This window comes from Nerophis ophidion, linkage group LG04 (assembly GCF_033978795.1).
Source record: "Nerophis ophidion isolate RoL-2023_Sa linkage group LG04, RoL_Noph_v1.0, whole genome shotgun sequence".
Lineage (NCBI taxonomy): Eukaryota > Metazoa > Chordata > Actinopteri > Syngnathiformes > Syngnathidae > Nerophis > Nerophis ophidion.
The window spans coordinates 10,841,093-10,856,878 of NC_084614.1; the positions used below are offsets into that span (position 1 = coordinate 10,841,093).

The 15,786-nt window shown below is 40.3% G+C and overlaps 1 protein-coding gene across 2 annotated transcripts in view; it reads left to right on the forward strand.

The window, feature by feature from the left end:
- The first annotated feature begins 2,495 nt into the window (after window positions 1-2,495).
- Window positions 2,496-15,786, forward strand: part of LOC133550897 (TBC1 domain family member 8B-like) — a 71,715-nt gene continuing 58,424 nt past the window's right edge. For both annotated transcript variants that reach the window (XM_061897026.1, XM_061897025.1), the window contains exons 1-3: window positions 2,496-2,802; window positions 13,265-13,375; window positions 13,474-13,592. In XM_061897026.1, coding sequence (XP_061753010.1) covers window positions 2,676-2,802; window positions 13,265-13,375; window positions 13,474-13,592 — 357 coding nt within the window. In that variant the 5' untranslated portion in view covers window positions 2,496-2,675. The remainder of the gene's footprint in view (window positions 2,803-13,264; window positions 13,376-13,473; window positions 13,593-15,786) is intronic.

A 15,786-nucleotide genomic window follows, 5' to 3' on the forward strand; every position in this document is an offset into this window, starting at 1 on the left:
AAAAAAAGTGTTTACTAGTTTTAACATCAAATATGTTGTGTTTGTAGCATGTTCAACTGAATATGGGTTAAAAATGATTTGCACATCATTGTATTCCGTTTATATTTACATCTAACACAATTTCCCAACTCATATGAAAACGGGATTTGTACTTTCGAGACGCAACATTTGCTTGTTGCCTTAAAGGAGAACTGTACTTTTTGGGGAATTTTGCCTATTGTTCACAATCATAATGAAAGACAAAAAACACACATCTGTTTTTTAAAGTAGGATTTTAAAGATAATAAGGAAAAGGTTTGGAAGATGCAGCTAATGGAAGTCCCCGTTGTAGCCTAAAACAACTTTAAACCTTCCATCTAAGTTGTGTATACACACTGCATGACTATATACTGTATAATATAGTAAGAAACACATTCATAACAAGATGACAATTTTTGAACAAATGAGGATTCACAACCTTATTTTTTTTCAAACTAAATGAAGGGAGAATGAACTACTGCTTCTAGAAGCAAACCCGAAGAAGAGGGTGAAATGGTGGAACAGACGAAAGCTGATAGAGTGAGGTGAAAGCCACTCGAAGCCGCAAATGTGGAATTTGGAGACAAGTTAGTTCAACATAAATGGTGTGCTTACCCCCAAATAAACCAGAAAAAAGGGGTTAACTTTGACACCTGTGGTTTATCCAATCATATCTACTTGTTCTGGTCTGGGCAGAACATAATCCCTCTATTTTACAGATACTATACATGTAGTCAATTGTTTGTGTTTGATATTATTGAAATGTTATGCCTTTCCCTTCTTTTCTGTAATAGTTCCCCTATTATTATATATATTTTTTTAAATTAAAGTGTTGTAGGCATTGTCTGCCAAATATATGGCTTTGGAGGAAAAAGGTTTGGAGGAAAAAGGTAAAGGATTTGAATACAATTTTATTGTAGATTTTTCTTTTTTTTGCGAAATAGGTTTTCTTTTGCTTAAATAATATGTACTAAAAGGGAATAATTATATTATTTTTTATTATCATCTCTTACTTGAATTGTCCCCCAAAAATATTGTTTAACTGTTGATTAAAATATATAGGTTTTGTTCCTGTTTTATTCAAATTGAAAAGATAAACAACAGAAATCAAGTATTTCAATGAGCTTGACATATTTTAGGTATTGGTATTGTTATCAGTATTGGCATTACTAGTTTAAACAATATGATAAAATAAAACTTCACAATCAAAACCAACACCATCATTCAGAAAGGCAACGATATAATTATAAAGATAAACAAAATGTCTATCATTAAAAATATTTTTACTAGACTTTTAAAACTACTGTAGAAAAAAAAGAGAAAACTAAGAAAAACAAGAAACATGTGCAAGGGCTAATCCTCGAAACAGAATGTAACAAAACACCATACGACACATTACTTTTTACATTACTCCTTAGTTTTTATGTTTTAAAACATGGAAAGTTTTTATAGCCTTTTTGTTTTTCTTTGTCATCAATAGTGAGTAAAATTTCAGAATAAAACAATAACATATATTTGTTCACTTGAAATTACTTTAGATTTTTGAATATGACATTTTCTTAGTAGACATAAAAGCTTAACATTATCCTCCAAGTATTTTTTTTTTAAAACTAAAATGACACTGTAGAAACAATCTCGACTCAGCTTTGTGTTATAGGTGACAATATGTGCTAAGATTTATTTTGATACTAAAAACCTTTTTATACTAAAAACTAATAATTATATTACACTTTGTCACTTATAACTCAAAGCTGATCCCAATTCTTTTTTTTAAATCTGTGTCAATATTTTTTTTTCTGTCTTTAAAATTGTTTTAATCCCTTTCTTGCTTCTTTTTTTTTGTTTTTTCTATTTTACAAAATAAAACAATTTGAAAATGGCCCCAACATACTTTTGACTTTTCAGTATGCGACCCTTGATGTAAAACATTTGGATACCCCTGAGTTATTTGTACAATTCTCAGCTTCTTTTTCATGACATTACATTTTGCTCGTTTTATATTTATTAGAACTGTTGTTTTTCGTCCAAAAATACGCAGCGGGCTGTAGCTGCTGGCTACACTTAAGACACCCCTGGGTCAATATTTTTTTTGCATCGTCAGATATTTCTCAAGTTTAAAAGACATGCAATTTCTATTGAAAGAAAGAACGAATATGTTTAGTAAGAAAGATGAATTGACACACATTTTATCCAGGCCGCATCTGGTCTTGAGTTTGACACAGGTGCTCTATTTTATAAAAAAAAAGTGTATCATAAGCATTAAACATTAAAACAGAAATATCAGTCCAGAAAAATTGCGTATATTACAGCATGTCATTATTGTTCGTCTTGTTATTATTATTAATATTATTACTATTATTATTACTTTTACCGATCCAATGTCCTTGGTATTGGATCGGTGTAAAAAATGACAGTATCGTCCACTCCTTTACTCTTCACGAATGGGAAGTCTGTTGCCTTCGCTGTCATGGCGGGGCCTGCTCCAGTAAAACTACAATCCCACAATCCTTTGTGCGAAGCGATGTTTCTTGTCGACGTGGGAAGGGAGGCATCCGGACGCAAACAAATATTCACTGGTTTGACGTGTGCAGTGTTGTGAGGTAGCCGTGGAATGACAGGAGAATTTGGCAGACGAGCCGCGGACAACATTCGTAACCATGTGGCTTAAACCCGAAGAAATATTGCTGAAAAACGCCTTTAAATTGTGGGTCACGGAGAAGGATAATGAATATTTCGTGCTCCAGAGAAGGCGAGGATATGGTGAAGGTGGAGGCGGCTTGACAGGTAACGTTAGCGGGTATGTTTTGCGAAGATTTCATAATTTGAAGCCGAACAAGTTATTATCTGGATTAAAGAGGTGACATTTATCGGCTTGTCTTGAGCCTTCACCTGTCACGAACGACCGTGTGCTGCTGTATATCATGATAGGACATAACTGCAACAGGTCTAGGACAAATAGTGAGTGAACAGCTGGCTTCTCTTGTTGACAAGGATAAAGTCAGATACTCATGTTGTGCTTTAATAGTACCCCGCATACAGATCATAGGCGATAGGGTCACATAGACCGAAGTACAGTAGTATATAGAATATGGGTTGTTTGCACAATTCCTCCTGACTTGGGTATGCAGATACGTTAGCCTGTATATCAGCTTATTATGCGCCAAAGATGAAACCATTTATTTAGAAATGGTGCTGTAAATATATTTCCTCAATTATTAGTCGTATCATTTCAGGGTTTTCAACTGGCGGCATAGGTTTATTATTGTGGTAAATGTAAAAAAAATAAAAATAAAAGACTTAAAAATAGGGTTGGGTATTCTTTGAATTCGAACGATTCCGATTCCGATTCTTTGTTTTGATTCCGATTCCTGACGATTCTCGATTCCGATTCTTCTAGTACCTGTGTTTGACAGGTAGTCCCTGAAAGGTGGTATGTATTTTGGGTTGAGAGTTTTCACCATATCCCTGCAAACATAAACAAACATGTAATGATGCTGTTACTGTTAAGCCCAGTATCAATTAGCTTAGCTCTAACGTTATTGCTTAACTAACCTAAATGTTGGAGATTCCACCTCTGAAAAGGGATGCAGTCTTTTGACTATGTGTGCAGTGACCTTTCTGTGGCACTCTTTCGTCTGTGGCACCGACATCTTCCCCATTGCCGCTACGGTGAACGGAGTATGCTGAGCACATCGTGTAGCCAGGCTAGCAGGTTGTAAATTGTCTATGAAAAAATATGCGGGGTAATTTGTTAGCTGCCTTAATGTTGGCGCAAAACACATTGTTTATTGCATATATATTGTTTTACTTACCGGATTCGGACTGCAGTGCAGTCACCGAGGTGCCAGGCTGGCGTCGGAGACGGAGCCAGAGGAAGAGGCAGAGGAGAAAGGTCAGCGCAGCGCGTCGAAGACGGGACACGCATTTATTTGTACACCATGAACTCGGAGGTGCTACATCATGTTCGACGTGCACCCTCCTAAGCACGAAACAGTCCTGTCGCACGTGTTACATTTCGCCCATATTTAATTTTTTTTGTAAAATAAAGCCACACTTTCGACCGACGACGCCCGCTATCCTTGCTTGACTGACCTACTTTGACCTACATAGGCTCGGCCATGCTAACACTTCTGACGGTGGGCGCTTCTTTGTTGGCTTTCAGCGGCTTCTTCTTCCGGTCGGCGGACTTATTATTTTTTTCCGGTCGGCGGACTGGGTATCGAAACTAGGAATTGAAATTTAAACTTTTGAACGATTCCGGGAGAATTGGAAAGTTAGTCCCGGTTCCAATCGATACTCGATACCCAACCCTTCTTAAAAATGCCCTAGTGTGTAAAATGAAGTGGCATGAATGTTTAGGATAAACATACTCTGTAATTGAAGTAGGGCTGGGCGATATGGCCTTTTTTAATATCTCGATATTTTTAGGCCATATCACGATACACGATATATATCTCGATATTTTGCCTTAGCCTTGAATGAACACTTGAAACATACAAACACAGCAGTATGATGATTCTATGTGTCTACATTAAAACATTCTTCTTCATACTGCATTAATATATGGTCATGTTAAACTTTCATGCAGAGAGGGAAACCACAACTAAGTCAATTGACTAAAAGTGTATTTATTAAGCAGTTATTAAGCAGAGGCACAAAAAATTCATGTCATTTCAAAACAGAAAGTGCAAGATTGTCAGAGACATTTCAAAACAAGCTATTTGTGCACTTTTGTGCATGATGTCACTAAGATGACATATCAAAACAACGCTAAATTAAAATGCATGTTTTGTACAGAACGTCACTACAATAGTTAAACACAAATAAAGTGCACTTTTGTGCATTATGTCACACAAGATAATTCAATAAGTGTCAGATAAAAATGAGCTGCATATCAAATGGTTTATGTCCTACGGTGTTGATGTGTAAATAGTTGCTTCGGCATTTTGTGGTTGTGGCACTAAATGGAGATGTTGACATGCACAGTTTGAAGCACTCTTCATTCTCTAGCAGGTGACTTTTCAAACGATGCTACGAATTAGCAGTGGTGCTACTTTTTGTAGCAACGCTTCTGCCGTATAAATGTTCAACATGTTCCCGCTTGAAGCCAAACTACCATCAGACGATGGACCCCGTGCTGTTTTTTTCTTGGGAATAAATTATTCCTCCATTTGTTACCAGATTCGCACCTTCTCTCTCGTATTGCCACTCGCAACACACCGTTAGCATTACAGCTAATGTTACCCATCTCGCTACCTCTCTGCTCGGGGAGGGCGTGTATCGTTGCAAGGGTGACGTATGTAAGAAGATTTGCTTGTTTTAAGTGTCTATGAGAAGGAGAGACAAGAAAGAGGAGGAACGCATGCAGTTTAATCCCCGTAGCTAAAAGCAACTGCATGAGAATATATACTCGAATATCACAATAGTCATTTTCTATATCGCACATTGACAAACCCGCGATATATCAAGTATATCGATATATCGCCGAGCCCTAAATTGAACACAAACATAATGCAAAATGTTATAATCGGGTTTGTACAATATATTAGTGTACTACCGCGAGACTAATGAATCATATTTGGTACTATATCGCCTCTAAACCAGTACCGGTACCAAAATATTGGTTTCGGGACAACACTACTACAAACAAGTCTTTTTAAGTGCAAAGAATTGTGTGGTTTACATCAACTGTGTTTCTCAACTTTTACTTTCCGAGAAGCAGTGTCTTCTACAGTGGATATTTTTTCATTCAGTTTTGAAAATGCTGTTTCTCTGAAAAGTTAAATCACATTTAAACTTTTAAGTCAGTTAATGTACAGGTCGGTGGTCTTTCCTGCTGGTCATTGCTGCATGTCGCACCTCCTTTGGTGCCCACGGGTCAGCTGCAGGGTCATCCGCTCAGAACCACCACTCCCCGACATTTCGGTCCTTTATTCCCTACAACGTCTCCTGGTGGCGGAGTAGTGAAGGAGACGTCTCCCTGTCATCCCCTGCAGCTGATAAATGTTACCTCCTGCGGTTGTTGTTGGGGTTAGTTGTTTTTTCCCAGCTCCTATCCTTCCTCCTCAGCCAGAGCCAAAAGCTGCCTTTTTCTGCTTCCTCTGCCAAATCTATCAGGGCGTTTTTCAGCTTCCCTACAGTTACTCCCACATCCCTCAAAAGGCGTGTGGCTGACAGCCCCATGTAGCCTCGGCAACCAACCTCCACTGGGTAGATGGTAGCCTTCCAGCCAGCCTCCCAGCACTCTGCAGCCAGCTTTGCATATTTGGTCTTTTTTCGCTCAAAGGCGGCTTCAATTCCCACTTCTGCTGGCACTGTCAGCTCAATGAGGTGCACTACTCTTGCCTTGCCGAACCACACCACAATGTAAGGACGGACAGATGTAGCTATGATCTCCATGGTGAACCGGAGCTGCTTGTTGAGATCAACCCTCATGACCCACTACTGGCCGGGGAGAATGGCCTCAATGTCTCTCTTGGCCTGGTGTGTCTTTGTCCACCCCCTTCCATGACAAAGCTGGTTCTTTGCTGCCAAGTTGACAACCCTCCAGTTTTTCCAGGACCTGGTCGTGACGCCACCTATAGCGCCCCTGGGAGAGTGCAATCTTGCAGCATGAAAAGATATGCTGGAGGCTTGCGTTGGGATATTTGCAGAGTGCGCAGTTTTCCTCATTCCCAAACGATTGATGAAGGTTACGAGGACAGGGAAGCGTGTCGTAAGTAGCACGTATGAGGAAACTGATTCTTGCCTGTGGGATCTTCCAAAGGTCAGACCAACTGATCTTGCTGTTGACAACTCCCTCAAAGGTTGTCCAGCTTACTTGTCGGCACTGGGACACAGCCTTGATCTTGTAGCACTCTTCCTCTATTCTCGACACATCTGCCACCACCATCTCCTTCCTTTCCTTGCTGTTAACCTTGGACCAAAACCGCGGCGCTTCTCCCCCTCCCAGCCCTACTCTTCCTGCCTGGACTCTACCTTACACATTTTCCCAGTGATGGTAGCTTTGTGTGCAGCAGGTGCTTTCCCTTTGCATGGTGCGCCTTGGCTAAGTTGAGACGAATGTGGTGCGCTTTATTTTCTCTGTCACAGAGTTTTTTTTCCGCTAGGGTTTGTTTGTCTGTTTGTTAGCAAAGTTATGAACAGTTTAAAAAAAAAGTCCTCTAGCTACTACAAAGTGGAAGACTAGACTTCCTTTATTGTCATTCAAATTTGAACTTTACAGTGCAGAGAAGAACACATTTTGTTGCATTAGCTCGTTGTAGGGTAACTGCACTTTTTTTTTGAATTTTGCCTGTCAATCCCAACCCTTATGAGGGACAAGAACACACGTGTGTTTTTAGGATTCTGAAGACCAAAAAATGCTTGTATGATGAGGCTAATGGTAGTCACCATTGTAGCCTCCCAAGCCCACTAAAACAACTTCAAAAACCTACATCAACATTTTATATACACACTAAGTACAAATATAATGTAGTAACGGACACGTTCATAACAATATGTACCACAATATATACAATGTTTACTGTATTTTGGTAATTCTAAGCATGACCGGAACGTTTTTTCTCAGCACATTAATTTAGGTTCCCATGGAAATGCACCCGACTTCTAGCAACAGATGTGTGTTTCTACTTCCGGAAACAAACGTGTGTGCGTGTTATAATCATTGCAGACTTGGCAATAGATGATGAAGATGACTATTTTTGGACAAATGAGTATTCAAAACGTTATCTTTTTAAACCTGAGTATATGAGGATGTACTGCTGGTAATAAAATCTGAGTGAGCATAAAGATAGAGTGAAGACGGTCCCTCCAGGTTTTTGCGTGCTTTTTTGTGATCATTACAGCTTGAAATGCTTGCATTTGCGGCAGCTTTTTCAGAAAGTTGGAGCAAAAGTTTTGAGGTTCGGAGGATTATATTTTTAAAAGGATATTGAATTAACTCATTTTATGAATTTGTTATCAATGCACAGGATTGCAACAAACATTGGGGGGAAAAAAATGTATTGATGTTTTACTTGTTTTATGCAATTTGTGATATGAAAGACGCTAACAGCCCTTGGCCCTTCTGGTGAGAAATTTGAGTAAAATAAAACATGATGGAACAGTGGGGCTGACAGAGTTATACACTCTGCAGGAAGATGTTTTTTTTTTTCAACAAAGCACTTCATTTTAAAACAACATAAATAACACAAAGGAGGTCACAGTAATGTGGATAGATGTTCAGCAGATAATGACCATGTTAATGTGTTTAATAAACATTAAAAGCATATATATTCCCTACTTTCTTAGTTAATTATTTGCTCATGCAAAATAAAGCATGATTAATAGGGAATAAAAATGAATGATATTAATCAAAGTTAATCCACAATATCACTGTGATGGATCTTATTAATCATTTGACTGCCTTAGAAGTAATACATTAAAAAAAGTATGCGATTAAAGGTTGCATGGTGTTTGTGTTTTCGGCACGTACTCCGGCTTCCTCCCACATTCGCAAACCATTAGGGAGGCTGAAAAAAATTAATTCACAACCGATTGGCTATTCCTAATTCACCTGATTCTCAATTGATTAATTATCTTCAAGAAACTATGTTGTTAGGAATGCTCTTTATTTACAGAGGTTGTGACCCTAAAAAGCAGGATACAGGCAGCGTGCAAGTAAAGAAGTATTTAATGTCAAATACTCCAAACTACAAACAGTGCAGCTAACAAAAAGCACTGAAAACTCACAGAAGCTTGGTCCATGAAAAAATAGTTGAAAGAAAGCTGACAACAATTAAAAGCAGTTTAAGCTAAAATTGCCACAAACCGTAACAGTTCCTCTGGACACCAAACTTTTGGAATGATTCCACAACTAACAAAGAAAAGAGGCTGGCTTAAATAGACCTCCAACACCAGGTGAGACAACCAACGCAAACAAACCACAGTTGAGGAGGGAAGCGATCAGAGAGAGAGAGTGAAGCTAGGATAAACAGAATACAAATAAAACATGAAGTGCAAACAAAATAAGAGCGCAAAACAGGATGTGATGCCAAAAACACAGGCAAATACCTACAAACAAAAAAAAAGAATGGCCTGTCATAAAATACGTGCCCAGTCTAGTCCAATTAGTGTTGAGTCAGCTGGGATAGGCTCCAGCGTGAATGTGACCCCGACTATAAGATTAACAAAAAACATGAATGAATGACTAATCATTTGAGAAAAAATACACAAAAACTACAGTGGCCCTTCATTTTATTTGTTTTGCAAATTTTACATAATAGTTTGAGGTAATCAGCATTGTCAAGCTGATTAAACTAAACAAATACAGTAGTAACTCAATTTGTATATAATACAGTTTATGAATAATTACCCAATACCCAATAATGACAATGTGAAAAAGTTGATTTTAAAAATGTTGCAAATTTGTTAAAAATAATAAAAAATATAAAATCACATGTACATAAATATTCACAGCCTTTGTTCAATACTTTGCTGATGCTCCTTTGGCAGCAATCATAGCTTCAAGTCTTTTTGGATTCAGTGCCCCCCTATGCAACTGGCTCTTTGAGTTTCTCACAGACAGACTCCAGTCTGTGAGAGCGGGCGACAACACCTTCAGTGCCATCTCCCTTAGCACCGGCTCCCCCAGGGCTGCGTCCTGAGTCCGCTGCTGTTCACGTTGATGACCCATGACTGCTGCGCCAGGTCCACTACTAACCGCACTGCGGACGACACAAAATTAGTGGGCCTCAGTCGTTACAACAACGACATGGACTACAGGGAGGAGGTGAAACATCTGGTTGACTGGTGCAGAAACAACAACCTGGTCCTGAACGTCGACAAGACCAAGGAGATCATTGTCGTCTTCAGGAAGCACCAGTCCAGCCACACTCTACTCTTCATCAACGGCACAGCGGGGAAGATCGTAAGCAGCACCAAGTTCCTGGGGGTGCAGATAACTGACAATATGACCTGGTCCCTACACACCACTGCTCTTGTAAAAAGAGCTCATCAGCGCATGCACTTTTTGCGTCAGATGAAAAGAGCACAGCTTCCTCCTCCCGTTCGCACCACATTCTACAGAGGCACTACAGAGAGCCGACTGACCAACTGCATCTCTGTCTGGACTGGAGCCTTAGACTGGAAGTCTCTGCAGAGAGTGGTGAGGACGGCGGAAAAGATCATCAGGACTGCTCTTCCTCATATCCATGAGATCGCAAAAAGCCGCTGCCTGACCTAGGCTCAGAAAACCTGCAAAGACTCCTCCCACCCCCACCAAGGACTGTTTTCACTGTTGGACTCTAGAAAAAGTTTCCGCAGCCTCCGTAGCAAAACCTCCAGGTTCTGTAACAACTTCTTCCCTCAGGCCGTACAGTAAGACTCTTACACGCATCGTAATTATCTCCTCAATTACCCCCAACATAGATTAACTCGCTAAAATATAAAGACAATATAACATACATCCATTAACGTGGATGCATATGCAAAAGTGCAATATATTTATCTGTACAGTAATCTATTTAATTATATCTGCACCTTATTGCTCTTTTATCCTGCACTACAATAAGCTAATGCAACAAAATTTCTTATTTGTACTGTAAAGTTCAAATTTGAATGACAATCAAAAGAAGTCTAAGTCTAAGTAAGTCCGAGTCTCTTTTGAATATGCCACAGTTTTGCCCATTCCTCTTTGTAGGACCTCTCAAGCTCCATCAGGTTGGATGGGAAATATTGAATTTCATTCAGGATGTCTCTGTACAGTAGTAGATCTTAGTCTAGTCAGGGAGATGACGAAGAACCCAATTGTCACTCTTTTCAGAGCTACAGTATTACTCATGGAGCGAGAGAAAATTCCAAAACGAGAACAATCTCTGCCGCAATTCACCTATCAGACTTGTATGGTATACTGGCAAGACGGAAGCCATTTGGTAAAAAGTTTAGCAAAAAAAGTTTGCCAAAATGCACCTGAAATACTCTGAGCATAAGAAAAAAATCTCTGGTCTAAGGAGACAAAGATTGCAATGTAAAGAGACATCCTGGATAAAAAAACAACCCATCCAACCTGATGGAGCTTGAGAGTTGCCGCAAAGAGAAACGAGCGAAACTGCCAAAAGATAGGCGTGCCAAGCTTGTAGCATTGTATTAAAAAATCCTTGAGTCTGTAATTTGCTAAGGTGCATCAATGTGTATGAGCAAATGTTGTGAATTCTCATGTACTGTACATGTGATTTATTTTTCAAATTTTGAATAAATTTGCATTTTTTTCAAACATTTTCCCATTGTTAAAATGGGGTAATGTGTGTAGAATTTGGAGGAAAAACATTTATTTATTCCATTTTGGAATAAGGCAGTAGCATAGCAAAATGTGGAAAAAGAGAAGCGTTTCCGGATGTACTGAAACTCAAATTTTTGTTTGCAACTTTAAGCATAACAACTAACTTTAGCTTCTATGTCAAAAACTTGAAGTTGGGGCACTCTTAAGTTGAGGTACCACTGTACTTAAGACATTGATAATATGGAACATTAAAAGTATATTTCATTTTGGTTAGAGTTGAGACTGAGAGATGCCAATGCGGTCTGTGTTCATGTATTTTTAACACCCATCCATTTTCTACTGCTTATTCCCTTTGGCGTCGCTGGTGCCTATCTCAGCTACAATCGGGCGGAAGGCGCTGCACACCCTGGACAAGTCGCCACTTCATTTCAGGGCCAACACAGATATAGACAGACAACATTCACACTCACATTCACACACCAGGGCCAATTTAGTGTTTCCAATCAACCTATCCCCAGGTGCATGTATTTGGAGGTGGGAGGAAGCCGGAGTACCCAGAGTGAACCCGCACAGTCACAGGGAGAACATGCAAACTCCACACAGAATGATCCTGAGCCCGGGATTGAACCCAGGACTACTCAGGACCTTCGTATTGTGAGGCAGATGCACTAACCCCTATTCCACCGTGCTGACATCTGGTACTTAAAGTAAATAACCAAAGATAATTCATGATAATGGATTTGGAGAAATTAATCCTGTGTGCCTACTGTAATGATAGTTGAGGTTAACCACTATCTGGTCTAACAGTGACAGGTGCATGTTGCAGCTTAAGCCCTATCAGAGCCTTTTCATGTCTGAAGCATCATTTAGGTGTTTTAAGTTTCCCCTCGACACCCAAAATGGCTATTGTTGCCAGGAGATGAGAGTGTAATGATACATTATGTTGTGTGTCACTTCAGTCACTTAGGCCATGTCTACACTAAGTCGTTTAACCCCTTAAATAAATAATTAGTTAGCCTAAGCCCTGTTTCAGCCACACTAAACCAGCGTTTAAGGTCCCCCTCCTCGGACAAATTTTGACACTGGTAAGTCCGCAGTATATTTCTTGATTTTCCGACACTTAGGTTTGTATGGCTTCATTGATAGTTTACAAACTGAGTTCGTAGAGGAAGTGTCGACAGAAAGACTTGCTAATTGAACATACATAGAGGTCATCTACAGTAGCACGTCCAGTCCATCTATCTATCCATCCATCCATCCATTTTCTACCGCTTATTCCCTTTTGGGGTCGCGGGGGGCGCTGGCGCCTATCTCAGCTACAATCGGGCAGAAGGCGGCGTACACCCTGGACAAGTCGCCACCTCATCGCAGGGCCAACACAGATAGACAAACAACATTCACACTCACATTCACACACTAGTACGGTGGAATAGGGGTTAGTGCGTCTGCCTCACAATACGAAGGTCCTGCAGTCCTGGGTTCAATACCAGGGTCGGGATCTTTCTGTGTGGAGTTTGCATGTTCTCCCCGTGAATGCGTGGGTTCCCTACAGGTACTCTGGCTTCCTCCCACCTCCAAAGACATGCACCTGGGGATAGGTTGATTGGCAACACTAAAATTGGCCAGCCCATCTATCTGCTCTTGAATTATTCATGTAGGGCATGTGAAAGGGAGGCGTAGAGCCTCCAGATGTGGTTCATTTTAGTGACGTAGGGCTCAGAATCACATTCCGCTTCGTCAGCACAGGCACAATCTGACACCCAAACAAATAAAATATTTATTTAAAGGTTATATACAAGGCCAGTCTATTGCTGGTCAGCATCAGCTTTGTCCTCAAGGTGTTGAAACATTCTGCATGTAAGGAGAAAACAGATGAAATTTTAAGTAGTTCCCTTATAGTATCTTTGCCTATATTTTCATGAAATGCTGCTGAGACAGGCAGTCGGTCAAAAAGCTGGTTAAAATTATTAATGCACTCTGTTGCAGGTCTCCTTGTGGGAACGCTGGACACCGTGCTGGACTCCACATCAAAAGTAGCTCCTTTTCGCATTTTGCACCACACACCAGACTCACAAGTGTATTGGTCCATTGCATGCGGTATGTCCACGTAATATTATTCACATGTAAAAATATCAAAAATTGATGTATAATGGATGTTTTCTCATTGACATTTCCTTTCTTCAATGTTATATTAGGCGTCACTAAGGAGGAGATTGTCCAGCACTGGGATTGGCTCCAGCAGAATATAATGAGGACGCTCTTTGTTTTTGACTCCAGCGAGGACATCACCAGCTTTGTACAGGGCAAGATCAGAGTAAGATAATTCCCATTTTGAAGGGGACCTATTATGCAAAACCATCTTGTCTTACCTATTTGTATCTGTTTTTGTGTCTTTGGGGATCCGCATAAGTCCCAAAAGTTTTGAATCAGGGGTCTCAAACATGCGGCCCACGGGCCAATTGTAGCCCGCAAGACGTTATTATGCGGCCCGCGCTGTGATATGACAATTTAATGTTGATGCGGCCCGTGAGTTTAAAGGGGAACATTATCACAATTTCAGAAGGGTTAAAACCAATAAAAATCAGTTCCCAGTGGCTTATTTTATTTTTGGAAGTTTTTTAAAAATTTTTACCCATCATGAAATATCCCGAAAAAAGGCTTTAAAGTGCCTGATTTTTGCTATCTGTAAATCCACCTGTCCATTTTCCTGTGACGTCACATAGTGATGCCAATACAAATAAACATTACGGATAGCACAGCAAGATATAGCGACATTAGTTTGGATTTATACTCAGATTTCAGCGGCTTAAGCGATTCAACAGATTACGCATGTATTGAAACGGTTGGTTGGAGTGTGGAGGCAGTTAGCGAAAACGAAATTGAAGAAGAAACTGAAGCTATTGAGCGAATAGCTATTGAAGCTATTCGGCGATTGCCTTCTAACCAACGATCGCATCTTTTGACCACTGGAGCAACTTAAATCCGTCGATTGTTAAAGGCCTACTGAAATGAGATTTTCTTATTCAAACGGGGATAGCAGGTCCATTCTATGTGTCGTACTTGATTATTTCGCAATATTGCCATATTTTTGCTGAAAGGATTTAGTAGAAAACATCCACGATAAAGTTCGCAACTTTCGGTGCTAAGAGAAATGCCCTGCCTCTACCGGAAGTCGCAGACGATGACATCACATGTTTGATGGCGCCTCTCATATTCACATTGTTTTTAATGGGAGCCTCCAACAAAAAGTGCTATTCGGACCGAGAAAACGCCAATTTCCCCATTAATTTGAGCGAGGATGAAAAATTCGTGTTTGAAGATATTGATAGCGACGGACTAGAAAAAGAAAAAAAAAAACGCGATTGCATTGGGACGGATTCCGATGTTTTTAGAGACATTTACTAGGTTAATTCTGGGAAATCCCTTATCTTTCTATTGTGTTGCTAGTGTTTTAGTGAGTTTAATATAACTTGATAGTCGGAAGGGTGTCTCCACGGGTGTCTTGATGCGCAGTGTCTCAGGGGAGTCGACGGCAGCTATGGACGGCACAAGCTCAGCTTTTCTCCGGTAAGAACTGACTTTTTAACCACAAATTTCTCACCGAAACCTGCTGTTTGACATGTGGTAGGGATCCATGTTGGCTTGACCACGCTCTGATCCATAGGAAAGTTTCACCTCCAGGAATTTTAAACAAGGAATCACCGTGTGTTTGTGTGGCTAAAGGCTAAAGCTTCCCAACTCCATCTTTCTACTGTGACTTCTCCAATATTAATTGAACAAATTGCAAAAGATTCAGCAACACAGATGTCCAAAAAACTGTATAATTATGCCGTTAAAGCAGACGACATTTAGCTGTGTGTGTGCGCAGCGCTCATACTTCCTAAAAACCTGTGACGTCTTGCGTACACGTCATCATTACACGACGTTTCGAAGACGAAACTCCCGGTAAATTTAAAATTGTAATTTCCATCCATCCATCCATTTTCTACCGCTTATTCCCTTTCGGGGTCGCGGGGGGCGCTGGCGCCTATCTCAGCTACAATCGGGCGGAAGGCAGGGTACACCCTGGACAAGTCGCCACCTCATCGCAGGGCCAACACAGATAGACAGACAACATTCACACACTAGGGCCAATTTAGTGTTGCCAATCAACCTATCCCCAGGTGCATGTCTTTGGAAGTGGGAGGAAGCCGGAGTACCTGGAGGGAACCCACGCATTCACGGGGAGAACATGCAAACTCCACACAGAAAGATCCCGAGCCTGGATTTGAACCCAGGACTGCAGGACCTTCGTATTGTGAGGCAGACGCACTAACCCCATTTAGTAAACTAAAAAGGCCGTATTGGCATGTGTTGCAATGTTAATATTTCATCATTGATATATAAACTATCAGACTGCGTGGTGGGTAGTAGTGGGTTTCAGTAGGCCTGTAAGTGTTTGTTTGGCATTAAATGTGAGTGGAGGGAAAAGCTGGATGCAAATATAGCTACAAATGTACATACAGCTA